Source organism: Sinocyclocheilus grahami, unplaced genomic scaffold (genome assembly GCF_001515645.1).
Source record: "Sinocyclocheilus grahami isolate Dianchi unplaced genomic scaffold, SAMN03320097.WGS_v1.1 scaffold151.1, whole genome shotgun sequence".
Lineage (NCBI taxonomy): Eukaryota > Metazoa > Chordata > Actinopteri > Cypriniformes > Cyprinidae > Sinocyclocheilus > Sinocyclocheilus grahami.
Window position 1 is genome coordinate 1,092,459 of NW_015505330.1, and position 9,888 is coordinate 1,102,346.

Sequence of the window (9,888 nt, forward strand, 5' to 3'; positions counted from 1 at the left end):
TGAACAAATCTCTCTGTAAAAACCTTCAGGCAGGAATAAAAATGTAAAGTGAAGTTTACATACACTTTACGTAAAAACCAAACAGCCCAAAACCTCAAACTTGACAGGTGCATGAAAAAAAAAACTGTGTTTTTGCCTGCAGTGTAAATGACCTTGCCTTAAATAAAATGCCAAATTGAAAGTTTGATCCATTTGCACATTCTTGCATAGGATGCGCGTTTCGTATATATATATGTATTTGTCTCCTTTGGCGTGCCGTAGTGTTGTCATTGAAAAGTGTCATGGTGGCGTTTAGCACTAAGAATGCGCATTTTACCAACAGAAACCCGTTTGAATCTCTTAATTTCGATGGTGTGATTCATTTTGGTCTTTTCCAGCGACCGCAACTATCGGGCACAACATAACGCGCATCAAACAGTTTTAGCGATCGTTTAATAACGCTGTAGCGTGAATGTACAGCAGCTGTAAGTGTGTCTGCGCTGATTCTCTGTCATCATGAGTGACATACAGCGCGATGATGAGCTCCGGCCGGTTCCCAAAGAGCGAGCCGTGCTCGAGAGTTTCTTCACTCAGCTCGGGATGTTCTGGTTCGACCGGGCGAAGGATTATGTGGAGAAGGAGAAGGACGCCAGTAAGAGCGCGGGGGCCACATGGGCGTCTCTGCTGGCCGCTCTCGCTCACCTGGCCGCCGCAGAGAAAGCCTACCACAACATGACTTTCCTCGGGCAGAAACTAGGTATGAAAGCAGCGTTTCCAATACTGCATTCTGTCAAAAAAGTACTGTGGTGCTACCATCTGGAAGCCCATTTCCGCCACACAAAGGGGATTTAGTAAATCAAAATTATGACATAAAAGTCAAAATAATAAGTATGGATTACAGACATCGATATTTTGATAATAAAAAAGTCTAAATTATAAGATAAACTCATAATTATGAAATATAAATGGAAATGATAATAAAGTTAGAGATGTCACAATTCCAGATTAATTCGAAATGTGAGGTGTCAGATCATAATTATGAGATAAAAATGATGATTATCACAAGTAAAAAATTGAGATACCAAGTCATAAATATGATATAATCAAACCTGAAATAAAAAGTCGAAATTATGAGAGAAAAGGGATCATAATTTAAAAATTGACAGTCAAATTTAGGACTCATAATTACAAGAAAGCTATACGTTTGACAAAACATTTATCATGTTATAATGGACACTTTTTCATAACGCAATGTAATTATATCATAATTATGACTTTTCGCCTCAAATTTGACATTTAATGTTAATACAATTATTTGTCTTAATTATAACTTTGACTTATGACTTATCATTTTTCCAGTTATCTGAATGCTCCCTTTGTCATGATTGTGACTTTGTATCTCATTTTTCTTTGTATCTTTGTATTTTTTTAGTATCTCATAAATGTGATTTTTTTTTTATGTAAAACCTGATTTACCAGAGTATTATTTTTTTCTTACCTTTTTTCCGCAGGTATTAAATGGTAACACTTTGTAATTATGCTAGTAATTCAGCAACATATCATGGTAAGATGATGTTTTTGGACTTGTCCCAGGGTAATACTATGCTTTTTTGATGTGCCATAATAATACCATGGCTTTTTAGAAAGAAAAAAAATTTGATTACCGTAGTATATGTACCATGGTAATGTCGTGTCAAATATGCCAAAAAACGTGGTATTGCCCTGGTCCAAGTAAAAAAAAAAAAGCACTGGATGGTGCTGTGCATTGCCATTTTGCATATTGCATTTTAAATTGAATTTCGCTACCTATATGCTTCCATATACATGTACCAACCAAGCTAATCTAATGTTTTTTTTTAGTTTTTTTGAACAGTGTATGACAGGATAATATAATTGAATTTAAATACAGCAGATGGCGCCATGTGGTCAAACATAATGCTTCTCCATCTGGGTGTTCTGTTACTGAATTCATTTTCAGGCTGAAACACTAGAGGTGCCTCCTGCATTGTATTGTTTTAATGCCATCACATTAATGTATGTGTGTCATGCAGGTGGTCAGTCATTTTTCAGCCGCAAGGATTCCATCAGAACCATCTATACGTCCCTGAACAACGAACTGAGGAAGGTGGTCTCCATGGGCCGCCACACATCCGGAGGCTCCACTCCCAACCTGGAGGATCTCCTGCCCCATTTGTCCGAGCAGCTGTGTCACTTCACGCAGGCCAGGATGGAGATCGCAGACTTCTACGAGAAGATGCATTCTCTGGGCAGCCAGAAGACTGTGAACTCTGAGGAGCTCGTGAGCACGCTGGAGAGCATTCTGCAGAAGTACAGTTCCAGGTGAGAAACACAGGCGGCATGTGCAAATGCTTCATTGACTTGTTTTTGAATCATTACAATGAGCTACAATTATTAAATACAATGGCCGTTTTGTATATTACTGAAATGGCCTAAGAATGGTTTTAGATTATGAGGATAATTCTGTGAGTATGTTGCCAGGGTCTCAGTGTTGTTGTGTGTTATCCATGACAGCACCCAATAGAAGTGGAATAGAAAAAGTATGAAAGCCCACATCCACCTCAAAGTAAGCAAAAATAAAAGTAATTTAAAATGAGAATTCTTTTAAAATCTTTACTCAGAAATGGACTTAAACAGAAAATGGATTAAATTAATGAATGAGGTGCATTCAAATTATTTTGTGTTTTTTTTCCTGTATGTCTTTTTAAATAATTTTTTAAAGGATACAGCTTCATTATTAATTAAAATAATAATTATTAAATAAAATAAAAAATATATACCATGAATTATTAAATATATATTTTTAATTAGATTTTTTTTACCCTTTAATCACAAATTAACTTTCATAGAAAATGACCAATAATTTGCTTATAAACAAATGGATTTGTAGAAGGAAAATGTGCAACTTTTTTTTTTACATTATAGTAATATATACTGACATAAACACAGTGATAGATACAAGCGCATGTGCAATAACTGATTACAGCTCATTGAACAAGTTTGAAAAATATTGTTTAAGCCCTTTCTAATAATCTGTTAAATCTGTCAGATCTGTTAAAGCTCATTTGGATTTATGAAATGGTCTTTAAAATACAGTATCTTGAAAAAGAGATGTAAGTGGGAAAACTATTTAAATAGGCCGTTAAATTACAAGCTTGTTCTAGCAGAAATCGTGTTATAGTGTGAGGGCAAGTGATGTATGATAAAGCAGTATGTGAGCCCAGCACCTGGTTAATGACATCTGAAGCCGAGCGCTCCCACTGACTGCTCAAGGTGAACTCTGCACTTCACTAAAGGAAGAGAGAGAGAAGGAAGGAAGGATGCCAAACGTTGAGTCATCTCACAAATGTTATCTGATCAATTAATCAGTCAGCCAAGTGCTCAGCAGAGATTTGGTCTTTGCCAGCAGTGTGACTCTGCAGAGGTGGACCTTGAGAAATCAGCTGTGAACTCGATCAAATGTCTGCTGGCCTATAAAGAAAATGCTTTGAATGTGAATTTTTGTGTTGCAGAAATCATTATTTCCAAACAGGTTTCCTCAAACACTCCCCATCTTCCACTGGCTGGTTAAACCGATAGCCCCGCGCCCCTAAACTCTCACTATTGGTTGCTGTGTGAAGATGTTCTCATAGTGCCAGGGTTATCTCTGAATTAAACTGCCATGGAAAGTACTCTTCTGTCAGCCTTTTTTATGAAGCTGACTTTTCTTTCTCTCTCTGTCATGTCCTCGTGCTCTCTTTCCGGCTGCCTGCTAAGACGTGTAATTAATGATCAGTCAGGGGTGAAGAATTTTCACGCTGCTGCTGAATGCAGGAGATGTAATGAGCTCTGCCACCCTGCAGTATTCATCACTTTCTCCGGCACTAATGAGCAAAGAGAACGGCGCTCGCTCAAACACAAACGGGACACACAGATTGCAGGTTTACAGAGATGTTGACAATCGTCCACCACCTTACATCGTCTCATATTGAGTTCCACGATATTGAAAAAACTTATTACGATATTTAGTTTTTCTGCAATATATATTGTGATGTAAAATTATGAAAAAAATACAGAAATTTCCTCAAGGTGATCTGCATTTAAAAGGATTTTACCAATCTGGAAAAAATTACTTTTTTTACACTTTTTTTTTTTTGTTTGTTTTTTTTTTTTTTTTGAGTGTGCACCATCCTTTTAGAGTTGAACAATTTTGAAAAAAATACACTTGGGTTACTTTTTACAAGAACCAACTTAAAACTCTTTCCACAACCATAAAGTGAACAGAACAAAAAAAACAACAAAAAAACTTTTCATAAGCCTCATTCCCATAGTTTTTGACCCAGTTAATATGACTATAAAATAATGATTTATAATGTGATTATTATTGCATTAAAATATGAAATATTACAATAAAATACTACTATAAAATAATGATGTATTTGATAGTTTTACCAAAGAAAACCATCTCAGAGCTGAGGCATGAAATCATGGGCTCAGAGCTTGATTTGTTTTACACTGTAAAAAAAAATTGGTGTAGAATTTACTTTTCATTCAGAAATTGTAGCAGATTTGATAAATAATTAAAGAAATGACAAGTCACATTGAATTCATCCTGAAACTGAAATACCAATACACTATTTTCTTGTAAAACATTCTCGAATAATTTGTTTTATCTACAACTTAAAATGATAATAATCATATTAAAAAGAATTAAATAATTCAGTACAGTGTGTAGATGAAAAAATAAATGTATTTTCGAAAAATCATTTGAATAATTGAAGAAATAAAAATAATTTTGTACAGCGTGTAAATGAACACAGTTTCACTTCGAAATCTGCAGCCCATTACATAATTAACCTTTGTGATTTGACTATTGCATTAAACCATTTTAATATATTGTGGCATTTCGTTTCTTTTAGATTCCACCATCCGATCCTGAGCCGTCTCGAGAGCAGCTTCCAGGTGGAGGTGGACGTGTTGACGCAGCTGCTGCGATGCCAGGCGCAGATCTCCGAGTGGCATTTCCTGCCGTCTCTACTCAACCTGCACGGCGCCCATTCCAAACTTCAGGCCTGGGGTCAGGTGTTCGACCGGCAACGAGAAACCAGGAAACACCTCTTCGGAGGCCAATCCCAGAAGGCCGTGCAGCCGCCACACCTCTACCTGTGGCTCCAGCGCCTTCAAGCGACACTCCTAGCCAAGTTTAGCTTCTACTTCCACGAGGCTCTGAGCCGCCAGACGTCGCAGTCTGAAATGAAAACCCTGACGGCTCGGACCTCCCTAGATTACTTCGGCAAGATCTCAGCCTTCATTCGCAAGCACGACGCTTCGAGCGTCTCCTTGGTCTTCGACAACCGCGGCTCCGAGAGCTTCCAGGGTCACGGATACCACCATCCGCACTCCTACCGTGAAGCTCCCAAAGGCGTGGACCAGTTTCCGGCCGTCGTGTCGCTTCCCGGCGGAGAAAGGCCGGTCACGCATTGGCCCAATGTCATCATGATCATGAGCGACCGCTCAACGGAACTCAACGCTCTGGATAAGGTGGTCCACTTTTATGACGATAAAGTCCAGAGCACCTACTTCCTCACACGGCCTGAACCGCACTTCACCGTAGTGGTGATCTTCGACGGGAGGAAGTCAGAGAGGGACTCAAACATCGTGGCATTCCTGCAGGAGCTGACGGGATCGCTGAGGAACACCAAACCCTTCACCACACTCAAACCGGGCTCCAAGGGCTGAACTTCTTATTTATCAATATAGACTATTTTCACCATAAATGTAGTTTATTTTAAAAGGATGTTTACCTCGATATCAGTTGCTGTCGCTCTTTTATTCACTGCGCTGCTGAAACTCTTGTTGAATGTAATCCCTTTTATCCTTTTCCCTTAAAAGAGGTCCAAAAGCTTCATGATTCAAACAGTTTCAGACCAAAGACGAATATCACAGCTGTGGCTGTTTGTCTTGTTTTTTTTTAATGTGCTCACAAATGAGTTCTTTCAGCTCGTGGTCCAGCTCAGCAATTGGATTCGCTTTACCGAATGCGAAAGGGACCCACTGCAAAGAGTTCGACTTCCCCTTTTATTGTTAGTTTGCTGTGTAACACATTTTAATAGCCTTTGGTTTTAACGTTTTGACTTTTTTTGACCATTGTGTACATTTTCACTTGTGAAATAAAGTTTGGAATTGTGTATCATACTATAACTGTACTGAATTCTTTCTTTTAGGGAATAAAATTATAGTTATGAAAAAAAAATACTTTTTGAATTGCACATGCATTTCTTTGGATTGCAGTGACTAGCAAAATTGAATCTACTGAATTACGGCTTCAAATTCTTATTGATTCCAAGAGTCTTTTCAAATATTTCAATTGTCATTTAATGTGATATGTAGTACTGTTTGCATATTTGATCAAAATCCAGTAAAACAGTGATATTGTGAAACATTATTACGGTTTAAAATAGCTTATTTTTGTGATCAAAGCTGAATTTTCAGTCCTCAGTGTCACATGATCCTTCTGAAATCATTCCAATATGCTGATTTAGTGCTCAACAAACCAATCTCATATACATGTATATTTGTTTTAAACCGATACATTTTGTTTTGGATTATTTGATGAATAATAGCAAGTTCAAAAGAACATTTATTTGAAATAGAAATTTTTTGTAACATCATAAATGTCTTTACTGTCACTTTAAAGCATCCTTACTGAATAAAAATGTCTTTAAAAAAAACATTTCTTTTTAAAAAGTTGTACTGATCCCAAACTTTTAAATGATAGTGTAGATCAGAACAGAAAAGTATAGCGTTTTGTTTTCAAACATTCTGCACTTTTTAAAGTGCTTAGTCTAAAAAAAACCATTACCATATTGGTAATTCAGTGCAAAAAAAAAAAATTTGTTTACATTTTATTTCAGTGGTATAAACTGATTATTTTCTCGTTATGGTTCACTGCAACCCAATGAGATGCATAGGTCACAGCTCTACATGAGAGTTGACGTCTGTACTGAAAGACAGCAGAAAGGATATACCAGCTTGCATTTGAAAAATGGATGAAGATTAATATAAATCAAAACATTAAAGATTGATAGCTTTATACCCATAACTCAAGACCGAGAAAACCGGCTCGCAAAAACATCTGCAAATCCAAAACCACAGTGGGGTCCAAAAGTCTGAGACCACATTGAAAATCTGAACTCAAAATCTAATTCAAAATTAACAAATACATTCTGTGACGTAAAATGAATAAGAAATCTGGAAAACATGATTACCAGGTTTTACATCATGTCCATGCAGCTAAAGAAAAAGGAACAAACAAGATACAAATATATTATGATATTCACATTACATCGTCAATTCAACATGGAAAAAGTAGTATGTTACATTAGAATGCAAAATAAAACTAGTGGTCTTAGACTTTTGAACCCCACTGAATGTCTAATCTCTATCATTTTACCTCCACTTTAGAATCAGCCAGGTTGAACTGCATGATGGGAAATGATTCCTTGCTTAAAAGGCAGAAATAGTGTCCTCCACTCCTGGGTGAGCCATAAAAGCATCCTCCCTAAATGTTTAACGGCAAGACTGAAATAAGAGCATAGGTTCTTATTAGTGTACATGTGTACAAAACATGGATTCAGACAGACGGATTGTAACATTTAAAGGGACAGTACACCAAAAATCATTAACAAATCCACGTTTTGTGTTCTATAGAAGATTAGTTTGCTATATAATGAGGTAATAATGACAATTTTTTTAATTTTGGGTGTACTGTCTTTAAATTACATGTACAATGCTTTCTACTCACCGTTTAATTTTAGTATGAGCCATTCCATCACTAAACTGAAATATATCAATAAAAATATCAATTTTGAGACATATCAACTTTCCTTTATTTCAAAGACATTCAGTTTCGACACATTTTAAAATGCACTGGAACATGATTTAATGCTACATGCCAATACAGTCCTATACATGAAAGTGCGACATCACAATGGATTAAATGTACATATTTATTATTTGTTCAGGTTATTAAATATCTGGAAAGAGCTCTAGCGTTATTATTATTATTTAACTTGGGGAACGACTCTTCAGAGAGCGACGGGAGCACACACCCTTGGCAGACCAGGCTCCTGCATTCAACATGCATCCTGAAAGGCACTTTCATGTGAACACAGTGTGTGTGTGTGTGTGTTTGGGAGGGTGGGGCGATAATCTCAGATCGCTTGGAAAAGGACAAAAAAGTGGGTGTTGGATACGGCGACAAGCAGATGCGGTTGTATGAAAGAGCACCAGTAAGAAATGAAGGTAAAAAAAATAGAATGGGTAGAAAAACATAAGAGCAGCAGTCAAAAAAAAGTGGAAAAACAATCATCGCTAGTGTATAAAAAAGTGAACCAAGGCCGTTCGATCGTAAAACTACTCACTTCACCTTCATGCATATTTACACACAGGACTAAACACCCTCTCACACACACACACATTCACTCTCACACACACACACACACACACACACACACACACACACACAAACTTGCCTACAAGTGCAGTGCACTCTTTCTAACTCTCTTTCTTTCATTCACACACACACACACACACACACACACACACACACTCAAACACTTAAGTTGTCATGTACAAGCATGAATTATCCATCATCTAGTACTCTGAACTACTCTGAGCGCATTTTATCATGCAAAAACCCCCACACAGACACACACACACACACACACACACACACACACACACACACACTCAAACACTTAAGTTGTCATGTACAAGCATGAATTATCCATCATCTAGTACTCTGAACTACTCTGAGTGCATTTTATCATGCAAAAACCCCCACACAGACACACACAGGAGAGCCATGTATGGTTAGTGTGCTCCAAAGAGTCTGCCGTTGACGATATCGTACAAACACACGTACACTGGAAGCACAGGGGATGTTGAAAATGGAGGATCGAACACCGTTATCGTCCGTCAGTGGAGCAGCAGTGGAAATTGTACTTGACCCGAGGGAGGGCGTGGCCTATTTGCACAAACTTTCGTAATTTTCTTCGCAATCCTCCCCGGAATGTCTTTTTTGCACCTTCAGTGCAATGTTTTGCTAAAGCTTCGTTCGTGCATTTGCCCTCGGAATGTTACGGTTGTGTCCCTCCCACATCGTCCAATCAGGCTTCAGAGTTTGGTTTCCAAGGTAAAGGGGGAGGTTTATCTGGTGATCAAGGCTTAGCGTGGTATTTTTCGAGTGAAAACAGGAAAAAAAGTGGAACATTCATGGAATACATTCGGTGTTCTTTAGTCACCTTGCGGGAAAGGCTAAGTGAACGAAAAAACAAAAAAAAAACTAAATTACATTCCCCATCAAATTCCAACAAGTGAAATAACTATTTCCCAAGAGGCACCGGGAGTCCTGTAACTCGAATCAAAGCATCAAAAAAAGCAGCAGCAACTTATGTATTTTTCGAGTGAAAACAGGAAAAAAAGTGGAACATTCATGGAATACATTCGGTGTTCTTTAGTCACCTTGCGGGAAAGGCTAAGTGAACGAAAAAACAAAAAAAAACTAAATTACATTCCCCATCAAATTCCAACAAGTGAAATAACTATTTCCCAAGAGGCACCGGGAGTCCTGTAACTCGAATCAAAGCATCAAAAAAAGCAGCAGCAACTTATAAAAAAACGGCGTTTTCGACATCCCTCTTGTGGTAGTAAGGCCTAACAAATCAAAGCACTCAAAATACATTGCACCGACTCAATGGAACATTTCCCATAAAACAACAACGTTACTTCCTGTACAGGCAGTCTCTCTCCGCTGTCTCTGAATGTGTTCCTTGTAAATGTATCTATACACAGACACGGTAAAGTCCTATTCACTTTGAGAATGCACACACACACACACCACCCTGACAA

The 9,888-nt window shown here is 37.7% G+C and overlaps 1 protein-coding gene across 2 annotated transcripts; it reads left to right on the forward strand.

Moving 5' to 3' along the window:
* The first annotated feature begins 257 nt into the window (after positions 1-257).
* Positions 258-6,082, forward strand: LOC107592225 (UPF0536 protein C12orf66 homolog). 2 transcript variants are annotated; one of them, XM_016281639.1, is made up of 3 exons: positions 258-736; positions 2,031-2,319; positions 4,896-6,082. In XM_016281639.1, the coding sequence occupies exons 1-3, from the start codon at positions 496-498 to the stop codon at positions 5,713-5,715; spliced, it is 1,350 nt and encodes a 449-aa protein (XP_016137125.1). In that variant the 5' UTR covers positions 258-495; the 3' UTR covers positions 5,716-6,082. The 2 variants fall into 2 exon arrangements, with proteins under 2 accessions (XP_016137125.1, XP_016137126.1); XM_016281640.1 differs by lacking the exon at positions 258-736 and adding an exon at positions 1,489-1,543.
* The last annotated feature ends 3,806 nt before the right edge of the window (positions 6,083-9,888 follow it).